General features: G+C 35.2%; 1 protein-coding gene across 1 annotated transcript; it reads left to right on the top strand.

The window, feature by feature from the left end:
* Window positions 1-1,053: 1,053 nt before the first annotated feature.
* Window positions 1,054-16,816, top strand: LOC145247226 (uncharacterized). Its single transcript, XM_080108852.1, has 3 exons — window positions 1,054-1,079; window positions 14,031-14,148; window positions 16,694-16,816. Exons 1-3 carry the CDS (start codon window positions 1,054-1,056, stop codon window positions 16,814-16,816), a joined length of 267 nt encoding a protein of 88 aa, XP_079964978.1.
* The last annotated feature ends 3,170 nt before the right edge of the window (window positions 16,817-19,986 follow it).

The raw sequence follows: 19,986 nt of genomic DNA, 5'->3' as shown, positions 1-19,986 counted from the left end.
TGATTAGCTGGTTTCTATATTTGTTCACGGTATTTTGATGTATGAAACTTTTCTTTTTTATAATAAATATTAGTTTATGGTCATTTAAAAAGTGCATACATTTTATTGGGACACCCTGTGTGTGTGTGTGTGTGTGTGTGTGTGTATATATATATATGTATGTGTGTGTGTGTAAAAATTAAGATAAGTTTAATATGAGAATAGATTTTAAAAAAGATTGAAATATATTTAATATTTATATAAAAACAATCCAAACCAGATGAAAAAGCCCAATTATCCAAAAATGGAGAAGTGCTTAAATATAAGAAAATGAAATTTAAAAAATCTGCATATAAGGGGAAAAAAACCAGGAATTTTATTATTCGACAAAAAATATTAAATTAGATGATGAAATGCTATTTTAAGCAGAAAATTATACTGCAAAATATAATATGAACTTATTTGCATAAAAGAAAAAAGTTTTTGAAACTGCATAGCAAATGGGAGTAGCTATAGCTTAAAAAAAGTTCTGGAATATCAAATAGGTAGGGGAAGCAAATGCAAAGCAAATACTTTTTTTTCAAAATTGCTTAATACAAAATGGAGCTGTTATAAATAAAATTGTATCAATAGAAACAATCTACACAGACCAACGAACTATTCAATATAGACTGCTTCTAATGTGTGTGTGTACACACACACACACACACACACACACACACACACATATATAATCATAAATTATAAATAATTATTTTAATACCTACAGACACTAGTGTTTCATGTTTACACAATCATCAGTGTAGAAGATGATGATCAATGCTGGTCAAAGAATTTAAACTCCATTAGGAAGTCACCTTTTGACTTCATTAGTTAGGAACATACTCCAAGGCCACAAAATTAATCCTACCAGACTGAGTTATTAATATACCAGTAATTTCCAAAAATGCTATATACCGAGTTACGGCTAAACCGGTATTTTTCCGACCACCTGTTTTTGTGTTGTCAAGGAGCTAAAAATAGCTACCCAATTGCTGCTTAGCCTCGATTTAGCACAAGCCTAACATTCTGCAAATGGCTTCCTTTGGTTTGGCGGAGTTGTGAGTTGTTTTGTAGACTAAAGTAGCCATGAAGTGAGCAAGTGACGAACCAAGGAATTCGACAGGTAAAAGAGCAAGACCAAGAAGTTTCACAATGTGATAAAGTGACAACTTCTGATTCAGACGAAAGTGAATTTGATGAGGAATATGTTTTTGAATCAAATAATGCTAGTGATGATGAATATATCGATGAAGGAGAAAGTGATGATAATTCTGATGATGCAAGTGAGCCTAGATCAAGATCGAGAGTTCAAAGTAAGGGGCGTGTCACTCAACCAGCTGATAGGGGAGATTTTGGTGCGGTTGATGCGGGATGGAGTCGCAATTTTGTAGTTCCAGATTTGGATTTCATAATTTTGCCCAGGAGGCCAGGCACAGGGGCAAATTAGGTTCAGTAGCTCAGGTCTGGTAGGGTTAAGGGATGTTTTAACATTAATGAAGCATAACATTTAACGCAGACAATCTTAGAGTGATTAAGTAAGAGGAAGTCACAATCTTGTTCACAAAATTAGCTGATCGATTTTTCCAATTTCTCAGACAATGCTCAACTCTAAGAAATTTTATTTTTTAAGGGGCCGACAACATATATATATATATATATATATATGCAAATTTTCATGTAGTTTCGTCCCATAGAAGGAAAGATATGAGCATTTCAATATTCAATTTGGCTACCAGTATGTATATATATATATATATATATATATATATATATATATATATATATATATATAATTTTTAAAATATAATTATCCACTACTCAGATCAGCTTGCTTAGGCATTTAAACCGTCCATCCGGTTTGTGACTTCTGGTTTCAAAAAATTTGTCTGCTTACTTATTTCATGGCTAATATGTTTCAACGATAATATAGATAATATAAAAGAAGGAATTCATTTTTAAAACAATTAAAATTTTACATTTTAGCGTGGGGGATCACTTTCCTGTATAGATTTAACATAAAATGAGACCCCACTTCTTGGCAGCATAGCGAGACATGTAATCATTAGCATTTGGTGGCGGGGTGGGGCCAGAAAGGGAGATGCAGTGGGGTTGGGGTCATAAGTTCCAAACATTCAAAAATACATAGAAACATGTCAAAACGTGTGCGGGGGGAGGGGCTTTTCATTTTTTAAAAAGATTTGGTTTGAAAAGGTCCCACTGTTAAATATTACTTTATCAGTTAATTATTTTTTTATTAATATTAAGCTGAAAAGACTGGAAGTCACGATCTCACATAAGGCCAGTCGATTGCCTTTTATTTCGCAGACAGTGTTCAACTTTTAAGAACTTACTTCTTAAAGGAGTGAAAAAATTATAAATTATAAATAATTATATTTTATACCTACAGACACTACCGTTTCATGCTTCCACAATGATCAGTGCATAAAAATAATTATGACAGCCCCTTTAAGAAATTCGTTTCTTATCGTTGAGCACTTTCAGTTGAATTAAAAGTCGGTCAATTTAGCTCTTATGCATAGATCATCGTATAACGATTAGATCACTGTCTGCCTGCCGTAGATGAACACTTAAAAAATTAAGATGTTTAAAATTCAACGTTATTTCAAGCAGTTAATGGTAGCCGAATGGATTAGGTCTCCGCTAATCAAGCCAGAGATGTCTCGTGATGCGGGGTTCGAATCGTTCGACTTGTAGTAATCGTGACACCCTGCATTGAAGATTCCTGAAAGGATGAAACACTAGTGTCTGTAGGTATTTAATTATTATAGTAGAAAAATAAAAAAAAAAATATATATATATATATATATATATATATATATGATACACAGATACAGCTGGTAGCATAATACATAGACAGTTGCGTTTACGACCTGTCTCCCAAATCAGCAAGATCAACAAGCCTTACTTCTAGATCTGTTTCTGACCATAGTTCTTGATAATTGTGTAACGTATGCCTATTGCCCACTCGGGAATGCTGATCATGCTGTGATAATGGTAGAAATCACCCTAAACTTTCGACCCAAAGCTGAAGAGCCATTGCTCAAAACGACAAGGTACTATAAGAAAGCTGACTAGGAAGCCATCTGGGATCTCATCAGATATGCCCCATGGGGAAATATCATTTTTCTTCCTGCAGAAAAGTGTGCAAGTGAGACGATGGTATGGTTCAAAGTGGCAATTGAAGCACATGTTCCCTCACGGGAGTTCTATAGCAAACCTCACACTTCCCCATGGTTTATTTACCAGATTTATCCAGACATAAGTCCAGTACAAACAGACAAAAGTTTATAGAAGTTAGAAGTAATTGTAAGAAAGAAATAGTGACAACTAAGAGAGAATATACCGAAACCACCAGAAAATTCATTTAAACGCAGAAATTAGAAATTTCCTTACTATCCAACAATCATGAAGTTGTTTTCACGGCAGCCAAGAAGGCTAACATGTTTGCCGTCGGTTTGCCTCAAACTCTAGTTCTTACGCAGCAAACCTTTCTCTCCCTGATTTTCATTTGCGGACAGAAACCACACTAGATAATCTGAAAATCACCCCTTCTCAAGTGCATGATATCATAAAAAATCCTAGACACTTCAAAAGCATGTGGACCTGATCTCATCCCGGCTCTACTATTAAAAAATGATTTGCTGATGTGCCTCCAGATTTTCCAAACTTTTCAACAAATGTCTTAATGAATCTTGCTTCCCTGACTGCTAGAAAACTGCTTCTGTGGTACCAGTTTACAATAATTCTCGTGAAAGAACTTACCCATTAAATCATCGCTCCATTAGCCTCCTCCCTCTTTTCGCACAAATATTTGAGTGCATAATTAATCAAGCTCTAGTCCACCACCTTACAGTTGCTAAACTTCTGTCTGACCATCAATATGGATTTAGGCAAGCCTGTTCTACTGCAGATATACTTACTGTAATCTCTGAACGTATATACCATACAATGGATAAAGCAGGGAGGAAGTAGGGCAGACCTAAATATATCTAAGGCTTTTGACAGCGTATGGCATGATGGTCTTCTTATGAAAATCAAATCATATGGTATTACTGGACGAATACTCAACATAATTAAATCCTGCTTAAATAAGAGAAGAATCCAGGTTGTCCTCGATGGTCGTATGTCAAAACAATATGATATAAATGTGAGTACATCATTGGATCTTTATTATTGTTGTATATTGTAGGAGATTATATTAACAGAGAGATATATTAAAACATGTCATGTGTTATCTAGTGGATGTGAGATATTGTTCTTTTAACGGACAGGTAATAAACATATAAATCGAATGTATGTTGTTTAGCCAGGAGGACATGATATTGATTTGTAAATGGAGTCATGTTGTATCAAACTTATCACACAAGATATTTTTACAGTTCATATATAAGAAGAATAATATCTGCTTCATACCTTTTTTCTTGAAGAGTTCTTCTATCTTCCTGCTGCTCTATGACAAACCATGAAATGACCAGCACCATCCAATTGAGACATCTGTCTGACTTGTGAAACCATAAAACAACTCTTTATATTTTTATAATATAAATTTATTACAGTTGTCTCAAATGTTTTTCACAGGATCTGCAGTTCGTTTACATTTTCTATTCTTACAGCTACTCCTAGCTGTCTGTCCACCTCTGTCTAGACCGTCCGTCTGTCTGCTTTGGTGGTCAAAACTCAACTCTCTGAATCTCTCCAAAACCAACTACATCACATATTCTCTTACGTCACCTCATTACGTGTCTCAGATCAACTTAATGTCCACATCTAGTTATTTGTTTATCCAAATCCCAAAATAATGTTTACATCTATTTTCTATTTTCACATTCCTTTTGCGATTCACATGTCAATCATTTCTTCCCCAATTTAATTGTTTATTCTTCTAATCATAATAACTGATCCAGCGACCATCCGTCGCTCAAATCAATTAATAATAATAATAACAATAATAATAATAATAATAATAATAATTTTTTAACCCTTGACCCCACTTGCCACAGTTAACACAGATACTACGCTATGATCACAGCCTAAAAGGGTCATAACATTACATTATTCCTGATATTCATAAATGATCTCCCTGATCAAATTGTCTCTAAGATGTGAATATTTATTGATGACATCACACTCTATAACAGGCACGAATGGAAATAGAATAAATACATATCTAAGGCAATGGCAAAAACCCTAGAGGAAGACCTCCAATCTTGTAGTATAATGTAGTGAAATGGGGATATAAATGGATGGCAATATTCAATGCTTCCTGAACTAACCCGTTTCCTTTAATAATTACATGAAACCTTCTCAACCACCAATGGCTAAAGATACATTATCTGAAAGCACTTTGTTCAAATCTCTCGGCTTAATGTTCACAGATAACATGAGTTGGGACAGATACATCGAGGGCATTGCTGCGGATGCTGCAAGGAAGTTAGGCTCTCTCTATCGTGCTAGAAAGTTACTTATGCTTGAAAGTATCCCGTACCTCAACAAGTCCATATTTGCCTATGCACAGAGTATTGTTGTCACATTAAGGCTGGCACATCTGCTATTAATCTCTCACTCCTGGACAGGGTTCAAAAGAGAACCTAATAGGGCCTAAACTGTCAGCTAGGCTTGAGCCTCTGTCCCATCAACGAAATATTGAATCTCTCTGCCTGTTTTACATGGATTTAAATAGTAGATGCTCTGACAAATTACAAGCCCTTGTACGCCCTTGATGTAAATACCTCTGACAAACCTGACAAAGCAGCAAAATTCCACCCCTACACAGTAGAAATCCCCAAATGCCAGAAAGCCTTCTACTCTAATAATTTCTTTCCCAGAACTACTAGACTTTGGAATTCCCTTCCGGGTTCCTGCTTCCCCGACTGTACTGACATGCAAAAGTTCAAGTGTAATATAAACAGACATCGTGCTGCTCAACTCCCTACATAGTTCAATTATGTCCCATTTTGTAGCCCTCTACATCAAAGTGGCACTGTGCCTTGTTTGTGGTGAAAATGCAATAATATATATATATATATATTATTTACTATAATTATTATTAAATACCTACAGATACTGTTTCACCCTTTCGGGAATCATCAGTACAAGTGTCACGATTAATGCCAGTCGAGAGATTTGAGCCCCGGCAACAGAAGTCATGTCTAGTTTCATTAGCAAGGACCCGAACCACTAGGCTACCGTAAACCGTGAGAGATACAGTTGAAATTAAACATTTATTCTTATTAAATGCTTTTAGCGTCAGTCAGAGTGATCTTATCACTATATGACGATCGTCATGTATTAGCTAAGTTTGGTATTGAACAGGCTATTTCCCTGGAAGAGTTCACAATTAAAGGTTACTCTAACTTAACTTCTAAATCTGACCCCCTAGATCGCCGTGGTCATGGAATATGTGCCTATATTAAAGATGGCTTTCCATGTGGTAGGGACATCTCCAGAGAAGATCCTAACTTACCCTATATGTGCTTCCGGGTTGTATTAGCTCACACTACTGCATTTATATTTACTCTCTATCGCCCCCACAACAGCAGAGTTACTATCTTAAAAAGCATATCTGAGAAAATTGACCAAGTTCTATCTGCTTATCCTTCAGCTAACATTCACGTATGTGGAGACTTCAATGTTCACAACGTCAAATGGTTGACCCACTCAAACAAGACCGATGATGAGGGGAGGTTCTGTCATGATTTCTCCATTGCTTATGACCTCACTCAGATTGTTCACGAACCCACCCGTGTGCCTGACAATGATGGCCAGTATGCGAGTCTACTAGACCTTTTTCTCATAACTTGCCCTGAACTATGTTCAGTTTCTGTTCTGTCTCCTCTTGGATCTTCCGACCACTCTGTTTTATCAATTAAGATAAAAATGAAATGTAATAAGTCCCCAGACGTACCGCTCCATCATACAGTATATCGATACAGTAAGGCTGACTGAGATAGCTTCCATACATTTATATCGGATTTATCTCTGCGTTCCATGTTTAAAAAGGATGTGTACTCTATAGTATCAGACCTGACGGAATGGTTAATTGTAGGTATAGACCGTTTCATACCCTCAAAAAACTTCCAGCAAAAACCTAACAGCCAGCCATGGTTCTCTCCAGAATGTGCTGCTGCCATTGTGCACAGAAATCACTTTTTCCACTGCTTCCAACGTAATAGATGTATGGAAACTAAAGCAGCTTTCAGGACTGCCAGCAACCATTGTAAGAAAGTAATATAGAGTGCAAGAGAGTTGTATGCTCAATCTGTCAGGTCCAAAGTAGCTGAGCAGCGGCTTGGTTCCCACCAGTTTTGACAAATAGCAAACAGAATCCTGAACAGAAGCGTGTGCGCTATCCCAACTATCATCAATGGACCTGAGGTAATCTCGTCAGCATCAGACAAAGCCAAACTCTTTGCCAAGAACTTTGCAGCTAATTCTACCCTATGCAATCAAGGCCGCCAACCTCCAATATTTCCTCCTGTATCAGAAAACACACTATGTGATATACATATATCTGTACGTGATGTTACCAAGCTAATCAAAAACCTTGATTCCAGTAAAGCCACTAGCCCTGACGGTATTCCAATTATAGTACTCAAAAACTTCAACCAGAACTAGCGCTCATACTTACAAAACTGTTTAAACGTTGTCTTAAGGAGAATAGCTTCCCAACACCCTGGAAAATCTCATCAGTATGCCCTGTATTTAAGAATTCAGGTGATCGCTCATCCCCCTCTCAGTACAGGCCAATAAGTCTCCTGTACGTCATGAGTAAGTTGCTGGAATCTGTGTTAAATACAGAAGTAATCAACCATCTCAACAAAAATAACCTTCTTAGTGACACTCAATATGGTTTCCGTTCTCCTAGATCTACAGCAGATGTGCTTACAGTTATATCTCATAGGATTAGGAAATCTCTCGATGGACGCAACCTTTCTAGGACAATTGCTCTCGACATATCAAAGGCCTTTGATAGGGTATGGCATAAAGGTTTACTTCACAAGATCTCCAGCTATGGTATAGCTGGAAATGTTTTCTCAATTATTAAATCATTTCTTTCCGATAGGTTCATAAGAGTAGTAGTTGAGGGGCAAAAATCAGAAGCTCACAGTATTAATGTTGGAGTCCCTCAGGAGTCCATCCTGGGCCCAACTCTTTTCCTGATCTACATTAATGATCTTCCAAATCACATCCTTACATCATTTGTAGACATTTATGCTGATGACACTACCATCTATGGTAGCACATCTAAGACAGTAAACGACCAAGTTCTCTCTGATTCTCTCTTCTCTGATCTTGAGCATGTGGTACAATGGGGAAAGGAGTGGCTGGGTACTTTTAATGCATCTAAAACCAAGCTTCTCTCTTTACATCATCAACATTCTGATCCACATCTGGCATCAATTGAAATGAATGGCTCTCATCTTCAGGAGGCCTCAAGTTTTGACAAGCTTCTGGGCTTGACAATTACTCCTGATCTTAAATGGAACACGTACATCAAATCTGTTGCCAGGGCCACTGGAAAAATGGTGGGATCTTTCTATTGATCCAGCAGATATCTCATTGCTGATGCAATTCTCTATCTATATAAGAGCCAGGTACGTCCAAGGATGGAATAATGTTGCCACATCTGGGCAGGAGTTGCTAGAAAGAACTTGTCCTGCCTTGATAGAGTTCAAAATAGACTTCATAGCCTCGTAGGAGATGTCCTTTTCTCTTCCCTGCAACCTCTATCTCACAGAAGAGACGTTGCGAGCTTGTCTCTGATGTATCGTTATTTTTATGGAAAGTGTTCGACTGAGTTTCAGTCTATGGTCCCCCCATGCCAAACTTTCACAAGAAACACTCGTCTAGCTGTACACACTATCAATAATTCCCCCCACTTTTTATCTGTGCCTAAACCTAAACGTAGATTCCATGAACAAAGCTTCTTTCTTAGAACTGCACGCCTGTGGAATTGTCTTCCGTTTTCCTGCTTTCCGGCTGAGTACAATATGGTTGTCTTCAAGTCTAACGTACATAGGTTCTTGATGAGCCGTTCCATATAAGTTAACAAATTTACCGAATTTTCATTACTAATGATTACTATATTTTCCAGTTTCTGCTGTACACTCTTTAACCCTTATCATTGAGTGGCCTCTTGGCCTTGATAATGTGGCGATGCCTGTGTAAAATATATATATATATATATATATATGTGTGTGTGTGTGTGTGTGTATATATATATACACACATATATATATATATATATATATATATATATATATATATATATATATATATATATATATAAGTTAGTAATTTTATTTTATGATGTGAAATGGTTAAATTTCAAATCTAGAATTTTTATTATGTTCAATAAGTATATCTCCTTAACCTATAGGTTTTCGATGTTTACCCATCTCCTCGGAGGAAAAAAAATATTAGCAAATATTATAAATGGTTTATACCTAATTTGCTAAATGCAATAAACATAGAAAAACATAATTAAAAGTTTTTAAAGTTTGTAAATTATAGAGTAAGGGAAATTATATATTGGTTCAAAATGAAAAGGATATTGAACTTTGTATCCAAATTGTATGGTAAATCCTGAAGTGAGAGTGTTTTTATTCACAAATTAAAATTACATTTGGAGTGGATTATAAAACTCATATATTAAAAAATATTAAATAAATATAAATTATATGTTTATTAAGAAAACATCTTCAGTGGACTTATATAATAATATATTTACCAGACTTATCATCTAAACAAAGAAGAAACCAAGAAATTATGCCTACTTCGGATTGTTACCTTGTGCCGTGGAAGAATCAAGATGTGCATTGGATCCTTTTACCTCACTGCTACAAAAACTCACAACCAATATATAATTTCCCTTACTCTATGATTTAAAAACTTTAAAAACTTTTAATTATGTTTTTCTATGTTTATTGTATTTAGCAAATTAGATATAAACCATTTTTAATATTTGCTAATATTTTTCCTCTGAGATGAGTAAACATCAAAAACGTATAGGTTAAGGAGATATACTTATTGAAATGCATTCTTTGTCTTACATATAATGAAAATTCTTGATTTGAAATTTAACCATTTCACATCATAAAATTTAAATTATTAAATTATGATTTATTTGCTCTATTTGGTATATTGAGCAATTTTTATTTACCTGGGATTGTCTTTATAAAATATTACAGCCAATAATATTTTGTAAGACCGATTATCACTGGATTTGCATACTAGTAGACTTATTGCATCACATTATTCTGAAGTATATATATATATATATATATATATATATATATATATATATATATATATATATATATGATTAGTTTTTTTTCGAAAAAAAAATTCCAGCAGAGTGCTCAATTAAAAGGAAAATCCAAATTGTAAGAGCGTATTTATATTTTGTGTACAGAAAGTTGTTAGTTGAGACAGATCATTGGTACCGAATATTGGCTGAAGAGAGCTTGATAAGGATACCTTAAACGGGCCTTATTATCGGGCTTGAAACCGACGGTACCAATGATCTGTCTCAACTAACAACTTTCTGTACACAATATATATATATATATATATATATATATATATATATATATATATATATATATATATATATATATATATAATTTAAACCAAACAAATCTTTTTTTATTTTATTTTCGCCCCGTACCTCTTCCCCCACCTCTCTCCCCAAATTAAATTATAAATGAGAGAAAAAATAGAGAGATTTGAATCCCCCCCTCCCCCCCAAAAAAAGCGAGAAATAAGAATAACCCTCCCCACTTCCATCTTCCACGGATCTCTTCAATGGCGAATCCATCCGCCCCGTAAAAAAATATCGCGAATCTCCAAAACGAGGCTGGCAAAAATGGACAAGACGGCAATCATCTTGGTTGGAAATTTAGAAGTCATGAAGAGAGTTAATATTTGAGATGAAATAAAAAGCATTTAAAACTACTTAAAAACACCAAAAAATGATGCAGATAGATTGCAAACCAACTTTTATTGGCTACTAGACTGGGTGTCCGGCATTGCCCGGGTGTTTGGAGGTGTGTGTTGAGAAAAAAAAAAAAAAAATGTTAGTAGGCAGGCTCGAACCCGTACCACGAAGAAGGAAAAGAATGTGAAAAAAAAATAGTGACGTGTTTGCTGTTGTGCTCATTGTCAAACCAGAAGTCACAAATATTTAAATTAAGGTTGGTCAATCGAAAACAGGGGATGACTTTGGAAAATGTCGGCGAAAAAAGCGACCCCTCCCTGTAAAAAAGTGCACAGTTGAGAGTGAAGGAATGAATGTCTTTTGCCAATTTTTCGATATTTGTCGTCCGAAAGGTCAAGGTTCCAAACGATACTGATCTCGTGAAAATCCGTCGCCTCTGTCGAAAGTTTTAGGCAGAAATACATACATTTAAACAGACAGGTGAGATTTATATTATAGATTATAGATGATAACATTTATTTGTTGTACATTTGATTTTGTGACCACTTTTTTGAATCACTTGTAAAACAACATTTTTATTTATTTTTATTTTTTACTCATGTTCACCCCAACCAAGGCATATCGCCACTTGAACGTAAGAGATTACTATTTGGGACCATGCTTTTTTTTTACATGGTAGTCACCACTTATCAAGGCCTGGAATCTACTCGGGGATAAGAGTTATTGCGTGTACAGTAATCAATGGGATAATATTGTAGTGATCGTTATTAATGGAGAATTGATAAACCGCCCCCTTAAGTAAGACACTTTATCAGGAATTTGTTTATGTTGGACTTGAAGACATCCAAGTTGTAGTCAGGTGGGAAGCAGGCAAACTGAAGAGAGTTCCACAGGCGTACACTTCTAAGAAAGAAGCTTTGTTCATTGAATCTATATTTTGATTTAGGCACAGATAAAGAGTGAGGAAAATTACTGACAGTGGTTTCAGCTAGACGGGTGTTTTTCGTGAAAGATTGGCGAGGGTGGACCAGATTGGAGCTCAGACAAGCACTTGCCATCAAAATAATGATAAAATAAAGACAGGCTCGCAACGTCTCTTCTGTGGGAGAGAGGTTACAGGGAAGAGAAAAGGGCATCCCCCACTAAGCCACAAAGTCTATTTTGTACTCTGTCAAGGCAGGATAGTGTGTTTTTAGCAGCTCCTGCCCAGATGTGGCAGCAGTACTCCATCCTTGGACATACTTGGCTTTTATATAGATAGAGAATTGCATCAGCAGTGAGATATCTACTGGAGCGGTAGAAGGGTCCCACCATTTTTCCAGCGACCTTGGCTACAGATTTGATGTATGTGTTCCATTTCAGATCAGGAGTAAAGGTCAATTACAGAAGCTTGTCAAAACATGGAGCCTCCCCAAGACGAGAGCCATCCATTTCAATTGATGTCAGATTGGGATCAGAGCGTTAATGATGTAAAGATAGAAGCTTGGTTTTAGATGCATTAAAAGTGACCAGCCACCTCTTCCCCCATTGTATCACGCGCTCAAGATCAGAGGAGAGAGAATCGGAGAGAACTTTGTCATTTACGGCCTTTGATGTGTTGCCGTAGATGGTCGTGTCGTCAGTATAAAAAAATGATTTAAGTATGTTTTGGGAGATTATTGATGTAAATCAGGAAAAGGTTCGACCCAGGATGGACCCCTGAGGGACTCCAGCATTAATACGGTGGGCTTCTGATTTCTGCCCATCATCTCTTATGAGCCTATCAGAGAGAAATGATTTAATAATTGAGAAAACATTTCCAGTTATACCATAGCTGGAAATCTTGTGAAGTAGGCCTTTATGCCATACCTTATTGAAGGCCTTTGATATGTCAAGAGCAATTGCTCTAGAAAGGAAGCCTATATCGGGAGATTCACTAATCCTATGAGATATAACCGTTAGCACATCTTGCAGAACGTAAACCATATTGTGTGTCACTAAGAAGGTTATTTCTGCTGAGGTGGTTGACTACTTCTTTATTTAATATGGATTCCAGCAACTTACTCATGGCGCACAGGAGACTTATTGGTCTTTACTGAGAGGGAGATGATCTATCACCTGAATTCTTAAATACAGAGCATACTGATGAGGCTTTCCAGGGTGTTGGAAAGCACTTCTCCTTAAGACAACACTTAAACAGTTTTGTAAGTATGGGGGCAAATTCTGGTTAAAGCTTTTTCAACACTATAATTGGAATGCCGTCTGGGCCAGTTGCTTTACTGGAATCAAGGTTCTTGATTAGCTTGGCGACCTCACGCACAGATATTTGTATGTTGCATAGCGTGTTGTCTTTTATAGGAGGAAATACGGGGAGTTGATGGCCTTGGTCGCATAGGGTAGAATTAGCTGCAAAATTCTTGGCAAATTATTAAGCAAGATATTTATTTTAAAATCAAATCCACTGAGCGAAAAATCGTCATGTCAACAATTAAAAGGTTCATGAAAATTTGAGAGAGAGAGAGAGAGAGAGAGAGAGAGAGAGAGAGAGAGAGAGAGAGAGAGAGAGAGAGAGAGAGAGAGAGAGAGAGAACTAACAGTTCTTTCCTTTTGTTTATTTTTATTTATTTATTTATTTTTTATCTTACATATCATTTTTCTACACAATGAAAAGTCAGATTGAAAGTAGAATTGTATTTCAGACTTTAGCAAATTTTTAGCTTGAGAATAAAGTCAATAATCCAGAAAGAGAGAGAGAGAGAGAGAGAGAGAGAGAGAGAGAGAGAGAGAGAGAGAGAGAGAGAGAGAGGGGGAGAGAGAGAACAGTTCTTTTCTTTTGGAGTCTTTTTCTTCATTTTTTTTCTTTATCTGAGACAATGTTAATTCATATTTCTTTGGGTGTAAAAAGATCTTTTGTTTATTTCTTATTCTTTTGTATCATTCGTCGATATTCTTGGAGATGTAGCAGAATTTCGCCCTCAATTTTTTCATTCGGTCATTTATTGTCTGCTAAGATGTCGATATGTAACAGACATTGACTGTTGATCTCTCTATATAATTGGCACCGATCCAGAAATATTTCTTCTTCTTCTTCTTCTTCTTCTTCTTCTTCTTCTTCTTCTTCTTCTTCTTCTTCTTTTTCTTCTTCTTCTTCACCATATTTCGGATTCTGTATTTCATATGGTCTAAAAGTATAGCGACATTTCACTGTCTTTCGCCTTCTCAGCCATTTCTTTCACGCCTTGTCTCAAGCGATTTCCATACGATAAATAAATATATTGGAACAGAGACATAATACGTCATATTTCAGTCAACTGCTACTAACTGATGTCGTTTTCTTTAATATATATCGAATTACTTTCCCTAGTTTTATAGACAAGTCAGTGGTTTCTTTTTTATATCTAGATAGATTGAAGTACAGAAATAATGCGTAGTATTATTGCATCATAGATTAGCGATGAAGTAGGTGTATCAGAATTTTGGGGGAATTTTTTACACCCCTAACAGAAAACTGCGAATAAAATATAAGAAACTCGTGATTTCTCTTTTTAAAGTGGGTTGTTTATTTTCTTTATGGAATATACTTCCAAAATAAACTATTAAAGTCGTTTAAAAAAATAATAGGAAATATTATTTTTTATTTAAAAGAAAGAAGAGTTTACAAAGTGCCGGCGCGCCTTCATGCAGCCATTTTTTTTACGTAATGAAATCAATTGAATTTTACGAGTTAAATATTTTTGAATTTTTAAATTATAAAAATCCACCAAAATTTTTCTATTGGTTCAATTTTTATGATATTTTCAGGGTCAATGTGAAATTTTATGCTCTTTCCAATAACCCAAATATAATATTTTAGACAAACGTTTTTTAAAATTCACCCCCCACCATTTTGAAATGTCTATTAAAATTTAAATAATTAATTTACGTATCAAAGTTTTATATATCACAAATTGAAGATAAAAGATCAATAAATAAAATATTCTAATTAAAAAAAAAAAAGAAGTGTTTTTTGGAAATTTACCTGTAAAGTCTAACGTGTAAAACCTTTTTTTTTTTAAAAACACGTGAATTTTTTTTAAGTGGAAGATCATGTTATGCTTAGAATGTCAAGTAAATATGGGACGCTTGCGACAATTTTTTCTATTTCATTCAATGTTTTCTTTTTTTAGATAAAAATTTTTAGAAAAAAATCAGTCGATAAAGCAGTATTAAAATATATCAATAAAAAAAATCATGTATTTCATTAAGAGAATAATAAAAAAAATCGGTCAACTGTTTTTTTTTTTTTGTTTAGCGGTAAAAACTTATAAGTGAATGTGTTCAGATTTTAGCTAGGGAGGACGAAAATACTAATTTTGGTTTACAGCATGCATTAAAAAGACATATAAATTATGTCCCTTTAAGGCACCGGAATATAAAGGCGAATAAAATCAGACTTGTCTCCCTTTATTTGAGCAGTTAAAAAAATGTGAGTTCGACTTTGTTTTATCCTGGTTTAAAAAAGTATTTTATTTAAAAAAGACATGGAATATAAGTATAAATATGGATAAATTCTTAACAATGAACAATTGAACTACTCATCGAATAATAGTTTTTATAGTTAAGGGATTTTTTGGAATTTATATATATATTTTATAATCGATGGAAGTAAAATTTCGTTGATTTTCTTTAAATCTTTTTTTAAAGAAAACCAATTAAAAAACAACAAATATTGCATAATTTGCTATTAAACTTGTTATTTTTAAAATTTTTAGTCTTTGCTCCTTCAATTAAAAAAAAAAATAGGGTTTGAATTACATTTTTCAAGAAGTTATAAGCTTCGAAAAGCAATAAGTCTAAATATTTCAGTGTTTGCCACGAATTTTTAATGGCGATTTCTGACACTGTTAGCGATGAAGTACGATACCTATACTTCAGTCAGCTGCTGATTATTGTTGCTACCATTTCATTGAATATTGAAATGGACGCCCATTTTGCATTATATTATGAGAAAGTATTTGGTGTATTTATTTATTTTGTATAGATATGGTCGCGTAGAAGATGGCGACGATATTACAAGGAGTCGCCATATGAACATTATTTTGAGGCGGGGGAAGCGAGGGGCGGTTATTTTACGCTTTTTGAAGTTCGAATTGTTGCGAAAATCCAAGCCATGAAATGACGTAACGAAAAAATGCATTGTTCCGTTTCACGAAAAAAAAAAAAAAAAAAACAATGAAAAAAAAAAAAAAACGATTGATTTTATGAACACAATGTGCTCATAAATATGTTTTTAGAATTCGTTTCTTTCTTTTTTTACACTCGCTGAACTCTGAAAAGTCGGGGAGAAAATAGATGACATATAAGAGAAAGAGAGAGAGAGAGAGAGAGAGAGATAGAGATAGATAGATAGAGAGAGAGAGAGAGAGAGAGAGAGAGAGAGAGAGAGAGAGAGAGAGAGAGAGAGAGAGAGAGAGAATGGAAAAATGAGAAACATTGTCTAAAAAGCAATTGTTAAAGAAGGTTTGGGAGAGAGAGAGAGAGAGAGAGAGAGAGAGAGAGAGAGAGAGAGAGAGAGAGAGAGTTTCTAAAAAGCGATTGTCAAAAATAGATTGACAGAGGGATAGATAAAGAGAGAAGAGACATAGATATAGATAGATATATAGAGGGAAAGAGAGAGAGAGAGAGAGAGAGAGAGAGAGAGAGCAATGGGTAAAAAGAGGCACGTTTTCAAAGAAAGAATAACAAAGAGAAAAGGAGAGAGAGGAAGATGGAAAGTTTGAGATAAGAGAGAGGGAAGGCGACGGCGAAGAAGAAATAGAAATGGACGCAAAGAAGAAATACAGGGAGATAAATGTGAAAAGATGTCAGAAGCCGTAGTGAAAGAGAGATTGAAATAGAAAAGTGTAGACAGACAGTGTGATTTTGTCTTTCAATAATAATAATAATAATAATAATAATAATAATAATAATAATAATAATAATAACTAACAGAACTCGTGGAAATTCCATGGTAGTTAAATTTTAAAACATAAAATAAGTTAACATAAAATAAAACAGATAACGAAGCATTTAAAACAATTTTTTCAGCAAATTCTTTTTAAGTTTTTAAAACTAAAAAGAACTGATTTAAAAAATATAGATTTTTTTCAAAGAAAACTCAGCACATAACACGTTGTTTTATTTTTTCTTTCGGAATAATTTTTTATATAAGTTATAAAGGAACAAATTTAAATTCACTGCACATTTTTTTTTAATTTAAAAAGGAAACATAAAAAAATACAGTCTCCTCTCAACATGACGTCTTTTTAAATTATAAAGTAAAATAGTTCATTTGAAACCGTAAACAGATAGCCATGTTTTTTTTTGGAAAAATGCTTGGAGAGGAAATGGTCTTAATGATTTTAAACTTATAAAAAGTGACTCGTTTCTCATTAATTAATGTTTGCGATGATCATGGTTTTTTTGTGACACCAGACGTACGGAAAAGTAAATTAATATTTAGATAATCAAGTAGGATACAAGTTCTCCAATACAGAGGAAAAAATGAACCACCTGATGTACATGGACGATCTGAAACTTTTTTCAAGGACCGAAAAGGAACTAGAGAGACTAACTAACACTACTAGGATCTTCAGCCAATATATCCAAATGGAATTTGGAATGGAAAAGTGCGCACAACTAGTTATAAGAAAGGGAAAACTGGAAACGACAGAAGGCATGGAACTACTCAACCAAACAGAAATGAGGGCACTAGGGGAACAAGACGGCTATAAATACTTGGGAATTCTGGAAGCGGACACCATCAGAGCAACAGAAATGAAAGAGAACATTGGAAAGGAATACCTCAGGAGAATAAGAAAACTCCTGGAAACGAAATTATATAGCAGAAACCTAATAAAAGGTATAAATACATGGGCAGTATCACTAGTAAGATACTCTGGACTGTTTATAGGGGGGACAAAAGAAGAACTGAGACAACTCCACCAGAAAACCAGAAAAGTCATGACCATGCATAATGCACTACACCCAAAGGACGATATTGACAGACTCTACGTGAAAAGGAAAGACGGTGGGAGAGGACTGATCTGTATAGAAGACTGTATGAAGGACACGAATAAAAGAACTAGAAAAATACATAATGCAAAACACTGAAAGGATAATTATGGCAGCGAGAGACACTGAAAAAAAAAACAACAAAACAGAAAACAGAGAGACAAACAACAAAACGAGAAAAGAGAAATGGAAAGAGAAACAACTCCACGGAAGATTCATAAGAATGGCAAAAGATGAGAATAACGAAAACACCTGGACATGGATGCGAAAAGGACATATAAACCGAGAAACTGAATCTCTAATAACTGCAGCACAATATAACCCGATAAGAACCAATTATATCAAAGCAAGGATCGATAAAACACAAGAAAACAGCAAATGCAGACTATGTGGACAAAGAGACGAAACGATAAACCATATAGTGAGTGAATGTAGCAAATTGGCCCAAAAGGAATACACAACCAGGCATGACCAAGTGGGGAGTGCGGTGCACTGGGAATTGAGCAAACGACTGCATTTTGAGCGTACAGACAAATGGTACAAGCATAAACCCGCAACAGCACTCGAAAACGAGAACCACAAAATCCTATGGGACATGAACATACAGACGGATAAACCCATCCAAGCAAGAAGACCAGATGTCGTAATAATTAACAAGAAAGAGAAATCCTGTCAAATTGTAGACTTTACTGTCCCAGCTGACCACAGGGTGAGTATGGAGGAAAGGAGAAACGAAGCACATACACAGAGCTAGCCTGAGAGTTAAAAGGGATTAGGATGATGAAGAAAATCAAAATAGTACCGATAATAGTAGGAGCACTAGGAACAATTCAGAAAAACTTCGAAAAAAGAATGTCAGAAATTGGAATCAGAGGAATAACTGCAAAAGTACAACGACTAACGATAATGAAAACGACTGAAATATTAAGGAAACCCCTTGAATGAGGAGAATAATACAAGAAGACAATATAACGAATAAACGTCACAGGGAATGACGAACACCGAAGCTGCATATCTACAAGTTCTACACCCCCATCATGCATCTCCCCATTGTTTTATCACCACTCGCCCTAATAAAAAAGTGACACCAAAGAGCCGAGAAGGTTCAAGAAGGACTGAAAGACCGAGGAGAGAGCGCTAGCCAGACCTCAGCTGGACAAGCGCAAAAAGAACTGGGACCTTGGGGAGGATGAGTGCCACTCAAATTCCAGTATAAACCAATGGCCACTGCCAGCGAGAAATCAATGGTAAGAGGCTGTTGCGATGATGCAAATTCATTTGCAAATGCTATCGAAGGAGGTGGAGAGAGCTGGACGTCTGGGGAGACTTGTTGTCATTTAGCTTCCAGAGAACACCACAGATTTCCAATCAGATCGTTTGTTGACCTGTGTGAAAGCTCCATGTGAGCCAATAATAATAATAATAATAATAATAATAATAATCTTTAAAAGAAGAAATAACAACCAAAAGGATCAGCTGTATAACGGTGTACGTGATCCGATCTCCCTCAATGTAGATGGAACACGAAGAAGACTGTAGTGTTAACACAGTTACAAGTGTAGTCTAGGTGGTTCGGCCCGAACACCCACAAAAGTTCTGCGACGCAGTCTCAGTCACTTTCACAAAGACAGGGTTGATATGACGCCGGATGCAGCAGTTGATGCTCCTTTCTCTCTTCTTTCTTCTGCTAAAAAAGGTAATTTAACTGGGTTGTTTTACCTTGAGTTTACTTGCAAATAATAATAATAATAATAATAATAATAATAATAATAATAATAATAATAATAATAATAATAATAATAATAATGATTGTTGTGTCGTGGAACAACAGTGAAAATAAGAACAATCAAGTTGAGGTTCGGTTAAGGAATAAGTGTATTAACAATAATGTACAAAGATAGGGAAGCGTGTATATCTGCTGGGCACTCGGCTAGCAGTTGATGTGCAGTCGCATCTCTCTCACCGGTGTTGGAATTACTAGCGCTATTTATAGT

This window comes from Euprymna scolopes, chromosome 25 (genome assembly GCF_053919585.1).
Source record: "Euprymna scolopes isolate OS-2025 chromosome 25, ASM5391958v1, whole genome shotgun sequence".
In the NCBI taxonomy this organism is placed as follows: Eukaryota; Metazoa; Mollusca; class Cephalopoda; order Sepiida; family Sepiolidae; genus Euprymna; species Euprymna scolopes.
Note: the sequence above shows the minus strand (reverse complement) of the source record. Positions and strands in the feature narration are given on the sequence as shown.